General features: G+C 34.7%; 1 protein-coding gene and 1 pseudogene across 1 annotated transcript; one reads left to right on the plus strand and one right to left on the minus strand.

Annotated features, from left to right (window-relative positions):
• The first annotated feature begins 5,585 nt into the window (after nt 1–5,585).
• On the plus strand, nt 5,586–12,244 carry LOC148575744 (cycloartenol synthase 2-like; annotated as a pseudogene).
• Nucleotides 12,234–18,823, minus strand: LOC107646469 (uncharacterized). The gene is made up of 18 exons (XM_088501029.1): nt 18,584–18,823; nt 18,467–18,494; nt 18,236–18,336; nt 17,903–18,109; nt 17,480–17,723; nt 17,185–17,360; nt 16,995–17,077; nt 16,473–16,545; nt 16,146–16,211; nt 15,720–15,762; nt 15,282–15,421; nt 14,771–14,983; nt 14,562–14,646; nt 14,069–14,363; nt 13,536–13,794; nt 13,173–13,395; nt 12,826–13,040; nt 12,234–12,697 (listed from the first exon to the last, which is right to left on the minus strand). The coding sequence occupies exons 1-18, from the start codon at nt 18,707–18,709 to the stop codon at nt 12,548–12,550; spliced, it is 2,727 nt and encodes a 908-aa protein (XP_088357155.1). The 5' UTR covers nt 18,710–18,823; the 3' UTR covers nt 12,234–12,547.
• Between the last annotated feature and the right edge of the window lie 1,003 nt (nt 18,824–19,826).

Genomic DNA, 19,826 nt, shown 5'->3' on the forward strand with positions numbered 1-19,826 from the left:
GGTATGAGTCTCAAAGAGAAAGAAGAAAGATGGTTTATATATTCTCACCAAATTTTTGCAATGCACACGGGCCATCTTGTTAGACGCACCCCTCACATTCCAGGCTATGATATTGAAACTATCCATAAAATCAGCAAAAAGGGAGCTCCAATAACAAACCTAAGACTTAACATGATGTCCCTGTCTTCGACGATCCTACCTTTAATGGACTCTCAAGTTGCAGCCCAATTTTCTCCGTCGAAACTTGCACCATACCCGCCGTCGATGCTCCATCCTTATCTACTGGTAAATTCTGCAAAGAGTTTGGGCGAAGACGCTTTCGCACAGTGTCATTTGTTGTCTCACCTTGCTGCTGATGATGAACATTGTGCCGGGTCTCCGAAGAAGCCACACTAACTGGTTTTCTAATATTGATGCCCCTGCTTAATTTTACTTTGGATCCAGTAGCATGTGTTGTACGTTGGTGATTAGGCCTTGTCCAAGTATTGGTAGCCTTGTTAGGAGTCATCTTTGCTTTTGGTTGGACCTGATGGGTGCTAGGAGAAGGCTTTTGACCCATTTTATACTTTCCTTTCCTAATCACTTGAGTCCAACCTTCCAAATCCTCATGTTGTGCATGGTCTACATGAACAGCTTGCAAATCACTCTCCACCAAATCTGGGACAGTAACATTTACAGTCTCATCTCCAAGATTCTTGCCAAAATGAAAACGTGCCTTTTCCACATGTATTGGATTTTTTGAATTTGAGCTTTCTGGCTGCTTTGCTACATCGCTGATCACCTTGGCATTAGTTCCTTCTCCTGCATTGATGTCAGTCTTGCACACCTTCATATCATGACCAAACTTGAGACAGGAGTCACAAATAAGGTGAAGACTTTCATATTCAACCTCATATTCAATACCTTCAACAAGAATCTTCTTAGTCATTGGCAATCCTAAATCTATCTGAACACAGGCTCGAGCATATCGTTCTCTTTCAGCTAATTTTGTTGCCAAATCAACCTTAACGGGAATGCCAACTGCAGCCGCAACACGGAGCATTGCATCTTCTTGGTAGCACCAAATTGGTAATCCAAAAATTCTAATCCACACTAAAGTTGCTCCAAAACAGTTTTCACTTGATCTAAATTCTTGATCCCAAGGCTTCACAGCCACATAATTTCCCTCGATCATTCATGGACCTCCTAAGAGAACCTTTTCTCGCTCCTCAGCCACATCAAACTTCACAAGAAAGTAGTCAAATCCCACGTCCAATAAATCAAAACCTCCCTTAATCCTCCATACCGTTCGGAGTTTATGAGACAATGCAGTGTAGTTATAATATTTACCTAGCACCTTAATCACTATAGCATCCTTATAAGGTTCTGCCAAGCAATTCTTAGCTTCTTGGGTAAACGTGACACTCGGTGGCAAGAGATCTCCTTGCTTCCCAGAAACTACCGCAATGTTATCTCCTGATAAAGTTTCAACAAGTGAAAAAGCTTTAGCAATCTTGGAACCCACAACTTTGTCCCTGAAAGAAACCTTCAAAGGCTTAGAAACTCCTCCCGAAATATGATCCTCCTTTTTCCCTGATGCAATCCCTCCCCCGCTCTCCCCCTTATCTCTTCCGCCGACATTATCGGCTGCCTCACCGTGTTTCACCCTCAAAGTCTCTTCCCCGCTCACTCCACCGCTCATCTTCGATTTTCAAAATTGTTCATGTATATTGTAATTAAGCAACTTTTAATATGTTATCACACAAGTAGTCAGAAGAGATAAATGTGTCCAGAAAATAGATAAAATGTCAAAACGTAGCTCTACCAAACATGTTAAAAATGAGCTGAAGCATAGTTTGCAATTGCATCTTCAAGCTAACCGGTGGAAAAATTCACATTCAACCAATGATTTAGTCAAATTTCCCGTTGTATCATTATTGTTCTAACATCTGAACTCTGGCAAAATGTTCTTATCCTATATTTAGTTAACTCTATTTATTTAACATTGCAATACTCCACAAGTCAGCTCTTTGTTTAGCTTACTACCAAAGTAATTTAGTCATGAAGTATTCAAGAAGGGAATCATAGAAACAAGTAAGATCTAAGACTGAAATAATTCAGATAGCATCTGGAGGTTAATCTATTCTTAATATATAAAAGTAGATACATAGGTTTATTCATATTATTTTTAAGACATTTTTTTCTTCCTACTAATGCCATGTTAACAACATCGCTTACTTAGCAAAATTTTAGAATTAACCATTCAAGTTTTACCAAATCAACTATTATTTTCAAATCAGCAAAAAATAAAATATACAAAAAATATACAAGTAATAAAAATATATGCAAATTAGAAATTAATAGTATCTAACCAAATTTGTAACCTACAAGAATCAATATCCCTATATTTATTATATTTTACCGTTATAAACATTACAATAAATTTATAACTCCAATAATTAATTTAAATTTTATAAATAACTCATTAAATGTAATAAACATCAATGTCACAAATGTCATAATAATCTATTAATCATAATAAATTTAACGTTGTTGCAATACTTGAGACATTATCTGACAGAGCGGGTCAAAAAAATATTAACAGATAATTTCACTTTATACTATTTCAATTATTCTTATTAAGAATAACTTATTTAATAAAAAAATTCTACACATTTTTATTCTTTTTATTATAGATACCATTGGAAAACTGCATGCACATCAAGAGATTAAGAAGGAAGAAAACCATACAAATTCAATACACATATTCATCTTCAGAAGAAGAACATACATGCAAAGATGGAACAAACAACATAATTAAAAGTGTATACAACTCAATAATTCATAAATAACATGCCTTCACAAGAATCTACCACAGAAAAATGACAACTAGCGTCTCATAAGGAGACTAAATTCATCGACCAAAACAAATACAAAAATCAAACCACCAAATAAAAATGTCACTTTGTACAACTCCAACATTCAAATCTTTTATACTACAAATTATTTTAAACAAAACACATTTTAAATTTAACTTTAGTTTACACATATTTAATTTAATTGTACAAAATATAGTCATTTTTAATATTTATTATATACTATCATTAGTTTACCGCCGGTACATCGCGGGTCTCATTCTAGTTTTTTTAGTTATGGAAAACAGAATGTGTTATGCTCAATTATGGAAAAATTGTGTGTTTTTTTATAGATATGGAGATAAATTTTTTTTTAATTGGAATTCATAAATTGGAGGCTCAGTTTTGTTTTGGAAACAAAATTTAGGATTCGATTTGGGGTAATAGAGAAATCTGAGCCTCAGATTTGTATAGACTGAAAATTTTTTTAAAGAATAAACAAATCGGTGGGTTAGTTTTGTAAAAAAAATTATAAATCATAAATTTGATACTCAAATTTGTATTTTGAAAAATAAAAAATTTTAAAACATTTGTGATATCCACACCCAAAAAAAAAATATATCAATTATCCACGTTCCTAAAAAACACCATTTGAATCAAAATATTAAAAATAAAAAGCGGCATCCAGATGGAGAAAGATTAATGAACCTGCAACACATTACATCGATATTCGTCCAATGTCGATAGGGAATATGTTTCTGTACGCAGCATAAGTGATCATGCAATTTCTGTTGAACATCCCAGTGATTTCTTAACAGGAGAGAAAAGAAACATTGATTTAGTTGATTTCTTTTGATATTTTAACAATTTAAATGATATACAGAATGCAAGATATGGGGTTTTGAAGTCAATACCTCTTGTCCATCTGGGAATTTATCAGCTATGCGGCTGCATGGTGCAATGGTTTTGGATCTCTTTTGGCCTGTTCATACATTTACATTCCATGGGAAATATAAAATTATATGATAAGACAAATGCAAGATAACATAAATTTACAAAGCATTGCCATGGGTTTTATATAAGTTTTTTTAAAAACTGTCCAAGTAAGCCTACCTCAATGAAGAATGGATTTGGTGAAATAATAAATTAATCAGTTCAAAACCATGACAGCAGCACAAAAGTAGCAAATATTTTGCTGTATATACCTGTCCAGCAGCAATGAGAGCCAGCAAGGCCCACGATGTGTTTTCAAGATTTGAATACACCTAAAAAACAGAGATTGGAAGAAATATAACTATAACTCTCAGCCTTTAGATTCCTGAAAGTAATAGAGTATTCTAACTGAATGTTACTTAAAAACAAAATGCAATACGTTATATCAAAATTGTATCAGTTTCATAAGATTCATCGTCTTATACTCTCCTTTCCTTCCTACCAACTTCCCAGAAAGTTATAATCTCGGCAACTTCTTTATCATGCACTACTCGAAAAAGACTCTCCTATGACATTTAGAAACAGTAAAATTAACCTTGTTTTGACAAGACAAAACTCTCTCCCCAGCCACCATTTGAAAGCTGCTTAGACAGCAGAAATTCTTTCCAGCAGCAATCAACCCATTTATCCCAAACCATGTGGCATAGGTGAAGCAAACTCCCCATGAACCATACCTGTTAAGCAGATTTGAGTGGTTTAGAGGTCTACTAAACTAACAAAGTTCCATTCATGCTAAAAGCAAGAGAGCGAAACCACAACATGCATAAATCAACTATCAAATCAATAGAAAAAACTTGAAAATAGTGGTTTCTAAAAAAGGAGTAGCAAACTATGAACCATCCGAAGCTTGAACGCTTTCAATATATGCAGTGACTTTTTTCTTCTGGGCGATGCATGGGATATAATTTCTGAAATGATGTCAATGTTCGCAGAGAGGCTAATGTACATTCCACATAACTATAGCACAATGCAAATAGAAATATTAAAAGATTCAAATGATGGGTTAAGGGATAGGAAGAGGAATGCAAAAACCTATACTGAACAAGCATTTGACAGCTTACCAATAATCAATAACTATATTGCCAAAAGAGAAAGCATTCATCTAAGTGTGTATCTAATCTCAATCCAAAATCAACTTCTTAAATTTTCAGGATCAACTCGTCAGCTGTAATTCCAAAATCTAGAGGAAAGGCCAAAAAATTTTGTTCACAAACAATAATTTTAAAGTTGTAGCTTTTGTGGCATAACTTCAAATACATGTGCTTGACGAATTGAGAAATGAGTTTTGGGAGAAGATGGCAGAGGGAGAATGGATTACATTGTAGCAGATTTTCATACTTTATTATTCACATGGTGTAATTCAAGTAGACTAATTTCTAATTATTCATAAAAGAAAGTTACCTCCAGCCATCCATATGATCGTGTGAGTTCATATGTTGCAAAGCCACCATCGTTATTCTAAAGAATTGGGAAAATTCAATAAATAAATAAATACATCTATAGATAATAACATTGATTCTTCAAAGAGATTCAACAAATTTTAAGGTAAAGTTATTAATAGGTAATGTTACCGGTTAACGAGTGAAAAATATCGCCGGCACCAGGAATCGGGGTAAAAAATGACATGAATTCAAGTCCAAATATGTAATAATATTGGAGGATCGTCAATCTCCTTACAGTCAAAGCAAGATGCCCTACACAATACTTTATACAAGTGTGCTAGGATGCCGAACTCAGCTGATTTCGTAAATCCGAAAAATGTCGCGAAGCAGTGGCATAAATTTTCAATTAACCGCTGACCCAGACTTATCGGTAAACAAAATTGACCCAAATAACAACAATATATGGCACTTTACATATCTATTGATGGCAACTCGATCATTCAAATGTAATCTGGCTTTCACATTTCTAATCTAGGTCATCTACAATCACTGGTCCTAAGTGCAACTTCAAATTGACGTAAGTATTCAGCTTTTATAGCCTCGTGACTAGTCATGGTTGTTCTTACTACGAAAAGACCATTTATCGGAATACTAAAAGAGCCATATCTTTCAAAATAATGGCACACTCACCAGTCGAAAGATGAAAGGTATAAGTATCTAGGTGTCATCGAGTTGTTACCAAAGCCAACTAACCTTAAATTATTTCAACTTGAGATACGTGATAAAATTTAGAAGCATGCAAAAGAGGCTCAATTATTGAATTGTATGTATCCAATAGATTCATGTGGACACACCTTAAAGTTTGTGTACCCTACAAAACATGGACTAATAATAGCTCAAGTTATCTCAGTTAATTAATTATATATAAATTAAAACACTTATAACTAGCATAAACATTAAAAAAATCTAATTTAAGCTCTATACTAAAAGTAACTAGTATAGTTAATAAAAGTATTTACTAAATTAATTTTAACTAAATTATCATTATAACTAATTTTGTTACACATAAATATACTAAACTAGTTTGATTATTAACATTATGACAATAATTAGTTTTAATATCTACCAAATAACATTAACATAACTATAAAAATATAATCATTTATTTTTATTAGTATCTTAATTTTATCATTAATATTAACATTCTCGAAAAGTTAAAATTAAATTGCTAGCTATTTTATTACATGCAAATATGGTTAATTAATAAATTAAACTAACCATTTTAATTTATATTCCCATACAATTAAAATAACTAATCACATTATTTACAAATCCTAAGTTAATCTCTTTTAATTAATTTAGTAACAAGGCGTAATTAAATTATTATAGCACTAACACTAAACAAAAGCTAGCAAATATTCTAAATTATTATAGCACTAACACTAAATTATTATAACACTAACACTAGACAGATTTATTCCGTTTTGTCACCTCCTAATCATATATGTTAAATTTAATTTAATGAAACTTTAGTATATACTTTTACAAATGAAAAAAAATGTGTAATAATATAGAATAAAAAAATGATGTTTTATTGATATACCAATCAAAATAAATTAGATAACAGTTGAACATTTAAACAAATTGTAAGCTAAGTTAATAAATTTGAAAAGATTTTTAAATCAAGCAAGTTACATGGGCACTAATTATGATGTTTGACCTGTCTACATTCCATTATGTTATCAAAGTTGCCATATGAGACTGTAGGAGAAGCAATAGAAACATAGAGATTGTTTGATGCTGCTAATCTCATTTTATCCATGCAGGTACCACACTAATTATAATGCATATATGCCTTGAAAATTCTTAGGCAGCGTTTGGTTAGACGGACTGAAACTGAGATCGAAAGACTGAGATTTAGTATTATGTTTATTGGTGAGAGATTTGAAATTAAAATTTCAGTTTTTATCTCTAAAATTTTAATTTTCTGTGTCTCTACTTTTTAGAGGTACAGAAGAAATTAAAATTTTGGAGACGTAGACTGAAATTTTAATAACATTTTTTTGAAAAATATCTTCGTTTAACTTTTCAAATTCCAAATCTACTTTCTAATCTTCATATTAAGTTTAAATTAAATATTACATTTTACACCAAATACAATACAGAGATTTAATTCTATCTGTCTCTCAAGTCATTCAATTTCTGTCTTTCCGTCTCAGTCTCTCAGTTTCTGTCTCCTTATCAAATGTAACCTTAGTTCCAAAAACTGAAGAGAAAAAAAGAAACCATGGTCCAAAATGACAAACAAAAAAAAAAAGATAAATCCAAGAAATTATATGCTAGTAGTGTTAATATTAGTGACTTAGTAATCTGGAGAAGAAAACAGAATAAGCATTAAATTTTTAAAATAAATGAATAAATAATCTATGTCCTTGAATATTGGTAATTTTATTGACTACAAATTTTTAAATTTATCACTTTCTGATACATTATTTAATCAGTATTTATTTGTACAAAAAAAATGATAACCATAAATAAGAAAGAACGAAAAGAATATTTGCTCTATATATAAAAGAAATGTATTCAAATTTAGAATTGTTTGACTACAGTTGTATAAATTCACCAATCAAATAACATCTCACGCACTAATCTACTCTAATAATTTACAATTCAACTACGTACCAGAACGTTATGGATGTACTCTTCACATAACATATTTTACATGTGACGTAGTGCATACCCATTCCCTTACCGGAACTATTGTGTTTCATGTGACTGCATTTTGAATATCATGGCGCCATGATCATGACTCAATCAATTTACTCTTCAATTTTATTACAGAATATTAATGGCGGGTTCGCATCCTATGAGCTCACAAGATCATATAAATAGCTAGAGGTAACTTCTACTCTCTTGAAAAAGGATTAGGAAACATCTTTTTTTAAACTCCTTTGGTTGCTTCTGTCACAGGAATTGAATCCAGTTGAAACATTTTGCAGACATCATGATTGACTATCATTATGTAACTATGTATTACATTAATTACATGATTACTTGTTCTTTAGATTTATGATGAGTGAGTTCTTCCTTTTAAATGTCATCATTTTTATGGATACGTGGATTGCACATCAGCAGCAATTCAAGCTCTTGCTTTATTCAGACAAGAATATCCAAAACACAGGAAGATGGAAATAGAAACTTGCATTACCAAAGCAGCAAATTATATTGACAGCATACAGTTATCGGATGGTTCATGGTTTGCAATTTTTTTTTTTAAATTTTCTTATTAGCCAACAAAACTCACTTCATTTTGTTCGTAACAACTAATGCAAACTAATTGAAAGATGTCATTGAGTAAAGTGACAAATAAATCCTTGAATATTTATATTTTAGATAGATTAGTCTCTAAAAAAAATACTAATAAAGTCTTTTAGGATAACAAAGTTGAACAAATTGGTTTAAATCAAGACCTTCTACCCTAATCATAAAGGCTAATTTAAAAATAGTGTGTACACGTCTCTGCTGTTATGAAAGACTTTATTAGTACTTTTTTTTTCTTTAAGAACTAATCTATCCGAAGTGTAAATACTCAGGAATTTATTTGTCACTTTACTCAATGTTATTTAAACATTTTTTTTAGATTTTATTTATTTATCAAATACAAAAAGAAACATAAGTACTTCACTACTTTATGGAATTAATGGATCGTCATCTAAATCGTTTAAAATGGAAAGGGGCTTGAGACAAGGTGACCCGCTCTTTCCGTTCTTGTTTGTGCTGGTTGTGGATGTTCTGCATAGAATGGTTGGTGAGGCAGTTAGGAATGGCCGCATTTCTCCTTTGGTGGTTGGTCGAGACAGGGTGGAGCTATCACACCTTCAGTTTGCTGATGACACCATTCTGTTTTGTCCACCAGATGATGAGACTATGCAGAATTACAAGCGGCTGCTGCGTTGGTTTGAGTTAATGTCAGGGCTCAGTATCAACTTCGACAAGTCCAGTTTGATTCCACTCAATTGTGAAGAGCAGTGGGTACAGCGTATGTGTAGGTTGTGGGGTTGCAAGGAAGATACCCTCCCTGTAAAATACCTTAGAGTCCCTTTAGGAGCTAATCCGAGGTTGATTAAGACCCGGAAGCCTATCATTGATAAGGTGGAGGAGAAACTAAACCTCTGGAAAGCTAAGGTGCTAAACAAAGCGGGAAAGCTGGTGCTTATAAAATCTGTCATGAATAGTTTGTCAGTGTATTATCTGAGCTTATACAAGATGCCAAAGGCAGTTGCTGAGAAGTTGATTTCCTTGCAGAGAATATTTTTGTGGAGTAAGGAGGACGGGAGGCAGGGCATGGCATTGGTGAAATGGGAGTTGGTGCAGGCCCCTAAGAAATTCGGTGGGCTGGGAGTTGGAGATGCTATGATTCGGAACGCCTCACTGTTGTTCAAGTGGTGGTGGCGTTTTGTGAAGGAAGATTGCCCATTGTGGAAGAAGGTGGTCTACTCATGTAATAATTTGAGGCCGAATGAGTTACTATCCACTCAAGTGCTGCCTATTAGAGGAGGCCCATGGAAGGATATTTGCCATATAGAATTCAAGGAGCAGCATCTGAGGGATAGGATGATTACAAGTTTGGCCATAGAGATCGGTGACGGCCGAATGACTCGGTTTTGGGAGGATGTTTGGTTGCATTGTGGTTCTTTGAAAGATCGATTTCCCAGGTTCTTCTCTGTTTCAAACCAATGTAGTTTGGCTATTGGGGATTGTGGGTTTTGGGATGGGATAGAGTGGATGTGGAACTTCCAATGGAGGCGTGAACTCTTTCAGTGGGAGTTAGAACTCCTGAGTCAGCTACATGAGGTTTTGAGACCTGTGAGGTGCTACAAGAAGGAATGCTATCAGAGGATGTAACCAGCTACAGCTTCACGAAGACCATCTGGAAATGCTTGGTTCCACCAAGAGTGGAGTTGTTTGCTTGGTTTGTCCTGGTGTGGAGTGCATGGATATCTGTGCTTGGCCGGGCCTGGATTTTCCCGGAGTTACTGAAGGACCATTTCCTGAGTTGGACAGATGAGCCGCGAAGAAAGGAAGATCGAAAGCAGCGTCCGAGATGCTTCTGCGCGATCATTTGGCACATTTGGATGAAGCGAAATAGGAGGATTTTTCAGAATGAAGATAAAAGGCGTAGACGATATCATCACAATGACCGTCCTGAGTAGTGAAGAGTGGAGAGGTGTGCATCCCTAGGGTTGTTGATGGCTATGCCGGAGATGACGTGGGGACGTCGGTTCTTTGGGTTAGGTTTTTGGGAGTTGTCTGTCTTTTAGTTTTTGATTCATGCTATATGCTCCACCTAGTGTGTTGAACTCTTTTACTTTCAAAAAAAAAAAAAAAAACTTCACTAAAAAACTATACTAAACCCACCCTAAAAGAGGTAGCAGAAATAAGAAAACCTAAAGGATAAGGGAAATTAGGCAGAACCTTGATAATTTATTTTGTATATTTTTTTTATAACAACGAATGAAGAATAATATACACACATAAGAAAATCATTTCTGGTCTTAAAAGTGAACTTTTTGAGTAAATGATTATCTTAAAGTCAAAAGGTATTAATATTTGTAATTTAGCAGGTATGGATCATGGGGAATTTGCTTTACCTATGGCACATGGTTTGGAATTAAGGGACTGATAGATGCAGGCAAGACCTACCAAGATAGCCACAGCATTAGAAGAGCATGTGATTTTTTGCTTTCCAAACAGCTAACTTCTGGTGGCTGGGGAGAGAGCTATCTCTCATGCCAACAAAAGGTGTTATCAACCTTACACCTAATGACTTAGTGCTTTAATAAGAAACTATATTTGTTCCCCCTTGTGTACTCATTTTTCCTTGTATATCAAGTTGATTATCTCCTTCCACCATTGAATGTAGTATGAGAATTGCTCAAGTCAGTTCAATATATGAGGGGAATAAAAAAAGTTCATATAACTCAATGAAGAACCGATAGCTATCCTTTGTCTAGATACATTAATTTTTCAGTAAACCCAAAAGGTGAAAACGACAATTATTTTCAACCGGAGGGGGTTGCATTATTTTAGAATAGTTGCACTACTCTAAGCATAGCTTTTTTTTTCTTGTCACCAAATAAATAGAACAAAAATGTGCACAGGTATACACAAATCTGGAAGGAAACAAGTCCCATCTAGTGAACACTGCTTGGGCTATGTTGGCACTTATTGAATCTGAACAGGTATACTATGGCAAATACAAATTGAGTTCAATGTGTAGAACCTATTTTATCTATTTGGAAAACTAATGCTAAAATGAATGAAATATATGGTTTAGGCTCAGAGAGATCTATCCCCACTGCATCGTGTGGCTAAGCATTTGATTAATTCACAAATGGAAAACGGGAGTTCCCTCAACAGGTAACAAGTACCAACCATATACTTAGATAATTTCTTCGATCAAGAATAAATCAAATGAAAAGTGAAGACTGTAACTAAATTTTTTAGGGGAATGCACATTGCACATAATGTTTTTATTTTAATATTTTTTTCTGAGGTAAAAAACAATCTCCTCTCTTCACCCAACTTCATTATTCACCGTAGTCCGTAACATTACCGATATGTGTGGGAGAAAGACAAGAATAAGAATCAATTTGTCATCCACTAGTGTACACCTACTTTCATCTGCTCATTAAAATAAAATGAGGTGGGAATTTGGAGGGGAAAAAAAGGTTAGTGTGTTAAAATTGTTTACACCATGAATTTGCACGAATTAGACCCTTGATGGGGTTAGAGTGCCTAATTGTACCTAGTTAAATTGCAGGAAATACGAGGAGTGTTCAAGAATTGTACCATCAACTGCGCAGGATATAGAAACATATTTCCCATATGGACACTATAATAATCATGTAAATAAACAAGTAGAGAGTTTTAATTAATAATTCCTGCTTCCGTGTGCTCTTTACATCCCATTAACTATATTACCCTTTGGCTGTAAAGAAATATGGTATGGGGGAAGAAAAAGTTGAGCATTAAAGCTATAAAATTTCTATTGAATAAATCACTCATGGAATCAATAAGTTGCAAAAATTTACTGATACAAAATCTTGTTTCAAAATTTTCTCAGTGCTCATGTGTGGAGCCTAGTAAAACAATAATTCCTTGTTATAAACCACCTCCACCAGATTTGACCAATTTGCTGCCCTGATTTCTTCACTCCAAGAAATGTAGTGTAGAACAAATACTTTTTAACTTACCCGCTACTCAGTTCAATGATTCGCTTTCATCTTGTTTCCATGGCCGTTAATTGAAGTTTCGAAATTGAGGGCTTTGTCATAACTAAATATGGGAATTACTAAGAAAGCCAACCACACATCTTACACTCTGAAACATCTTATCTACCCTCTGCCACACATTGCACTGAATATCAAGAAGCTTCCGAGCCTTTTCTTGTAAGTGTGAATGCTGCCGAATTGTCTCACCATGTATCTGGCAACAGGAAGCGCGGTACAGAAATTGTAAACAATCGATCAAAAAAACAAATATTTCTCATTTATTGAACATGTGCCTATGAACAGTCAAAACCACCCAACAATGAAAAAGGTAGTGTCTCTGACCTTCAAAAATAACCTGATGACAGCTTGTAGGAACTCGAAATTATTTCTGCAGGAGAGCTCATGGATAAAATAATCCATAAGCTGTTCAATCGATACTAACTCCGGTCTCTTCTCACCTTGTTCATCATCGTTGTCGTCAATTATCTGAAGCATTCGAAGTTCCATATCCAGAGTTGATGGAGATAATCCTTTGATGTAATCAGTGAATGCGCCATCTGCAACATGGAAAATCAAGAAAGTTATGATGCACTTACAAGGCACTTTCAAGAGAATGAACACTATTGAATTAATTGCCGGTGAAATAAACATATGATATTTATATAAGAACAAAATAGTTGGGTTCTTACAGTTATCTGCCACGTTTGAGGATTGAAGAAGATGCAGAAAACGGGATGACGTCGAATCTAATCTTGTCTTTTTCATTTGTTTACCATCACCAGCTCCGTCCCTCTCTTCAACTGATAACTTGCCAGGCTCAAACAATATTTCTCCAGATAGGGATGGAACTGAAGGCAAGAAAAATGGAGCTTTTTCGGGCTTCTTTGGAGGCTCAATAGGTTTATTGCGTATCTGGAATTAAGAGTTTGTTATATAACAATCAGGAGAAATATCAGTCAGTTGAGCAAAATACAAATGAAAATGAAGGAAAATAGGTTTCACAAAAATGTTCATAGCATGAGAAGCGATGTTGCTGAGAAGTAAGTGCATACCTTTATAATGTCTAAATTAATCAAGCTTTGCCACTGGCTCTTTGGCAGCAGTGAGAGTGTGACCAAATCAGGTATTTGATTAACTTGAGTTGGAACATGTGGGGCATCTTTAGGTTGAGAAGCATCCACCACCTCATCCAACTCCTCAACTTGAGAATGTTCTATGGAAGATATAGATGGCAACTTGACACTCACCACCTCTTTCCCACTTGCATATGAATCAACAGTTGAAGTACTAGAGAACATTGTTTGGTTTACCCTGATAAAAGGTGTCACCATAAAAGATGGTTTCTAATTAAGTAGAACGCTTTTTCCATTCAATATCATTATCATTTAAATAACCACATCAACTCTTCCCATTCAGGAATTTTATTTCAGAAATTAATGTCACTAAAGCCCTAACATCAACTTTTCCCATTCAGAGTTATTAATCTCGGAAATTATCAACATTATGTGTGTGAAACATTATGGGAAATGTAACAAGTTTTCCACAAAGTGGTTATTACCCATGAGGAATGAATTAAGAAACTCACCACAGGTATACCCCATTTTGATCAACATGAGCAGTTGCTAATATATCCATGTTTGGGGAAAGAGATAATGCTGTAATAGGCACATTAACATGAATTGCATCTATCTGTCTTGCTAAGATCACATCCCAAATTCTAAGACTTCCATCCATACTAGATGACAAAAGCCACTTCCCATCCTCACTGAAGCACAAGTCTGTTATGCGATCAGTGTGACCATCAAACTTACGAACTAATCTAAGAGCCACAACATCAAACAATCTGATTGCTAAATCATTTGCTACCGTAGCCAGGAGACCTACAAAAATTATTAAAACACTTCAAATCACATAATGACCCAACAGTATGAATTATAAGGCAGAAATTTCTTCCAGTGTCTTCATAAATTTTTTTCTCTTTAAAAATAGAAAATATAAATTAAAAAAAAAATGACGAAGGAATTAGAAATACACAAACATACGAGGGGGATATGGAATGTAGTAAGAACTCAATTTACCATTATAACGATGATAAACAATCTTAACAACAGAAAAACCGATCTCCCATCTGGATTTAAGTTCACGTTCTTTGAAATCCCAAACCTGCAGAGACATTATAAATGAGGATTTCCAGTCTAATGTCACAATATTAAACTAAGTGATTTGTGTTGTTTGTTAACTTCAACGAGTGCCAATTACAGACTGCCTCCAGATAAGAAATATGAACCTTTATATCTCCTTGATATCCTGCACTTATCATGAGAGTGTTAGTTGAGTCACATGCGACTCCAACCACTTCACTGTCATGAGCACACCTTATTGATTCTGACATGTCAATGTAAGCACCCCGAGGTAGTCCAGATTGTAGGTTAAACCTTTCAATCCAACCACCTGCTGTCCCTAGGATGGCAAAATTGCCACATGCACTGATGGCGCAAGCCTGTTGACATATGATAGTAGTCAATCAGAATCATTGTTTGTCAAAAGCTTTACTTATACAGTACCCCCCCCCCCCCCCCCAAAAAAAAAAAAAAAAAAAAAGAGGTGGTCTAAAGACACTTTTTAAATAATCAAAAGTGGAAAGTATTCAAAGAAAAAATGAAAAATAATGCGCAAGTTGTCAATTAAGCAGACATTTTACTTTTCATTGATTGCTTTCTTTGTCCAATTTCTCACTAAGTGCCCTTAATGCACTATATAGAAAATCCTAGAGATAATGAATAAAGTGAGATCCTAACCTTTACAGGTGTCGGATTTTCTGGGCAGGGATTCAATATATGTTCACCAAGAACAAAATTTTGAAGTCTCCACACATATGTCTGAGCAGTATCCATATGACAAGTAACCACGTTGCACCAATCACGTTCTCGAATTTCAGCTGAAGTTTGTACAAGAAATAAGAGGATTTGAAACAGATAGCAGCAGATTATAATATAATACATCAAGTGTAAACCAGCAAAATCAACCATAGAGATTTTGATTTTAAGGAGCTTGGTGGTCGTAGATCTATATGACTAGGCTATCTTTTATTTACTTTCAATTTATATACTTATACACATGCCTTTAAGGCTGGATTCCCCACTGTAATTCAGATTCTGCATTAATATACATCAGTTTCAATTTCATTTCTTCAGCAAAATTGGAACGGAATGAATAGTAGCAGAGAAATAACCCACCACAATCAAATGCAATCACGGGCTTCAACTTTATTTCTTCTTCCTGTATAAACACATACACAAAATGAGGGAAGGAAAAATCTATTCAAAACAGGAAGCAAAAAGACCTATGACTCACAATTAATATCATATAGTTTCCAACCTAATCATGACTATTGAACTGAATGCTTTCAGAACTAGAAAGCATAATCACAACATAAAAATAAAAAATAAGCCAGATTAAGAATACCAAAATCCAAATTGAGGTATCCGAGGAGGTCATAAGATGTTTTCACTAGTAAAACACACATTTATATATCTTTGTAATTATTATACTAAGTCTCTAAACAAAACATTAAAAATTTACACAGGAATATTAAAGCAAAAGCAACGCTTTCACAAGCTCTGCTAAGCAACAATAAGGAAAGCATGAAACACTAGCCATACCTTTACTTTAAGTTTCTTGGCTCGTCTAGAAATATTGTGCTGAGAAAGCTCTCTACTTTGTTGATCCTATCAAAGAAACACATTGCAAACACCATAAACATGTTATATATGGGGAAACCAACTGATGAAATTAATACACAGAAAATGCCAAATATAGAGAGGAAAAGAAAATATACATGCCAACAAAAGCTTGAAGGGAGAAAATGCAAAATTCCTTTTCTTTCTTTCTTTTTTATCTTTTTACTTTGAGGGGATGTTATTTTATTAGGCATTAATGAACGACTAGCTTTTGTTGGACTATTGATTGTAGATAATAGTGGCACCAACCTGAACTACAGAGAAAAGCCGAAATGCACGATCCTGACCAGCAGAGAGAATATGTCTTCCATTTGCATAAAACCTGCCATATGTAATTTGCAGGTGTGCCGTAGGTCATGAGACATGCCAAATTAGAAGTGCAAAAATTAAAATCATTACATCGTATGATAGTACGGAAGAAGAATTAACATGGCTAAAACGTAGAAAAGGAGGAAGCAAGCAGACTACACATAAGAATCCATTGGCTGCACATCATGTAGAGGTCAAACAATCTTGTTCCACACACATGACAATGACAAAGGATATATAGATGTCTTCCATCAGAAGAAAAACTAGAAGTTCCATCATTACTTTCTAACCCAAGTGCAAAAAGATTAACATCCGTTCAAGGACTAGAGAACAAATAAAGAAGCAACATATTTCAAAAAATTGCTTCAGAATATTTAATATTAACAATGATAGAGAACATTCACAACAAAGTTGATAAAAAAAATTTCCCAAATAAACTAACACCTGGAAAATAATCATTACTTTATGCAAAGGGGAGGAGCACTATGGCCGCTTCGAAAGCGCAAAAGACGAGGGTCGCCATCGGTCGTATCGAAAATCCACATCTGAGCAAGCAAAAAATAAATAAATAAATAAAGGAAGATATTTCAACGAAAATTTATATATGCATGATGCAAACATGTATGTATCTTCCAAAAAGAATAAATGTCACCTTAATAGAATTATCTGCTGAAGAACTCATAAGCACTGGCTCATTTGCAAAGAAATGTAGTGATGTGATCACGCTATCATGAGCCTCTCTTACAACTGACTGTAGCCTTTTCTTTTCCAGATTCCATACGCTTATGACACCTGATGAACCTCCAGAAGCTAGAAGGGGTTGCCCATCTAAGCCAGATAAAATAATCCACCAATAAAATCAATACAAAACACCAAAAGGCACTAAAAGCCTGAAGAATAGAGGCAGCTCCATATTTGATTTATTATGCAAAATATCGCACACTTACCAGTGCAGAAAGATAAGGCAGTGACAGAACCTCGTGTAGAATGTGTAAATGTAACCAATTCTTCATCATAACGAATGTTATGAACATGAATGCTTCCATCTGCACACCCAACTGCAACGACATCTAGAGCAGGGGAGGAAACACAACAGGTGATCGGTGAATCCCATCCCTTAAACTCAAATATCTTTTTCTTTGTGCTAACGTTCCAAAGCTGCATAGGACCTTGCTCGCTCCCAACGAGAACCTATTACATATTTCTCAATCATAAAGGAAGTCTTAACTCTAAACGTCACTTTCCCTTAACTCCTTAATTAGCCCTTGACTACAATTGCAGCCCCAGTAAAGCCTACTGCCCTATTCATTCTCAACTGAAAATTAAAGCCTACAATTTAATCTTCGGAATAAGTAGAAAGACATGATTACCTTATTTAGGTAAGTATCAGGATGCATCATACAGCTAGGGCTAAAACTCTGATCAAGTAAAATGTGCCCAAATGGGGAAGGGTTCTGATCCATAACTCCCTTAAATGCCCACAAGAACATGTTGCCACGAATATCAACACTGATAACATGGTCTCCAAACAACAGTAGCAACTTGACTTTTTCACTATGCTTGCTCCAAGTTGCAACCTTAGAATGGTAATAATAATTCAATTAAACTAATTATAAAACAACATGCACAAACATACAAGAATTTTCAAAATTTCCTCAACTTTCCTCAAAGGAGCAAAGAAAAACACTCAGAATAGCATTTACCTGATGCGCACGCTTGAATACTGCAATGTCGCGCCCATATGCAACAAAAGTGAATTCTTTGAAGGATGCAAGTGCAGTAATCTTCTTTGGCAGATGAGGACCTTCATGCAAAATGTCAATTTTCATTTCAATTAAATAAGAAAGTTCAAACAAAACGAAAACTAACGAGCTAAAAGAATTAACCCCCCCCCCCCCAAAAAAAAAGTGCAGTGCAGTGGTGGTAGTTATTACCAACTAGAACCAAATTGAGCTTCGCACACTGCAGAGAGAAAATTAGAAATTAAAAGAAAATTAGATTGATATTCAAACAATTCAATGAAACAAAAGAATATAAGAAAACGAAATTACGTTGAAAATCTGAAAGGCCTTTCCAACGCTGACAGTGACGAAAGTTTCGGTGCCAAGTCTCTGAACTGAAACAGGGACACCGCTTGTTATGCATCCAATGGCCCTAAAAGGTTCGAATATTCCCATTCCTTCTTCTTCTTCTTCTTCTTCTTCTTCTTCTTCTATGAAATGAATACGCACTCTCTCACCACCAACGGCTCGTGGCTTCGCAGGGTTTAGGGTTTTGCGTTCACCACACTTGGGACATAGAAACGCACCGTTTTGTTTGTTATTCTTTCCATAAGGTTGCGAGACCGGACCAATCAATAAACCAATAAAATAACTGGTTCACTAGTTTAATGGTTCAACCGAGATCTAACTGATTTAATTAAATATTAAAAAATATAAAAAATTTAATATATAATTTTAAATATTTTAATTTAATAATTTTAAACTAATAAAATTTAAATTTTTACAATTTCGCGTAATAAATTATTCATAACAACTTCAAACATCAAAATTTATCACTAAACAAAATTAAAACACATAAAAATAACAAACACATAATGTTTTATTAAAAAAACCAACATTAACAACATATATTTTTATTGTATGAAACGAATTAAATTCAAAAAATCATTTTGTGATTGCATCTTTTAAATCAAAAAATCACAAACTAACAAAATTAACCATTAACAAAATTAACTCAGACAAGCAGCAGCAATTTAGAATATTAATCCTAGCAACTTATAATCAAAGAATCAATATTATACTAACTCAACAACTTAAAATAGTAAACCCAATAATTCAGAATCACATAATCAGTATTATTTTAAAAAAAAAATCAAAACAAGCAAAAATAAATTGAAGTACCGGAAGCAAGGGGAAAAGGAAGTGAAGGCGACGACGGAATCGAAAGTGATAGCGTCGGAGAAGGAAAGTGAGCTCAAATAGAGAGAGCCAGAGAGAGAGCTCGAACAAGGAAGTGAGCTCGGATAGACAACGACCGGCGGACCCATCAATCCTTCGCAACGGCGATGCCAGGAGCTCGATGCAACCCTTCGTGCGACGGCCAGCAGAGAAGGAACGTCGAAATGATGGCCGAGAAGATTTTTCCAACACAGCGAGGATAAGGGTTTGGTGATGAGTGTGAGTGATGGGTTTCGGATGGTGGCTAGTGGGTGATGGGATGGTGGCTGTTGGAACTTCGAAGAGGAGAGGGAGTGAGGGGATCAGGGGATATATTTGGGTTTTTTGAGTGAGC

This window comes from Arachis ipaensis, chromosome B1 (genome assembly GCF_059453495.1).
Source record: "Arachis ipaensis isolate K30076 ecotype BB chromosome B1, ASM5945349v1, whole genome shotgun sequence".
NCBI lineage: Eukaryota > Viridiplantae > Streptophyta > Magnoliopsida > Fabales > Fabaceae > Arachis > Arachis ipaensis.

What these genes read in the sequence shown, in the direction of transcription:
- LOC107646469 (XM_088501029.1), bottom strand. Translation starts at nt 18,709, where the DNA reads ATGGGAATATTCGAACCTTTTAGGGCCATTGGATGCATAACAAGCGGT. An exon ending in GCTCAATTTGGTTCTAGTTG is followed by an intron (nt 18,337 to 18,466) that starts GTAATAACTACC and finishes TTTTGCATGAAG; the next exon opens with GTCCTCATCTGCCAAAGAAG. An exon ending in CGTGATTGCATTTGATTGTG is followed by an intron (nt 15,422 to 15,719) that starts GTGGGTTATTTC and finishes TACAAACTTCAG; the next exon opens with CTGAAATTCGAGAACGTGAT.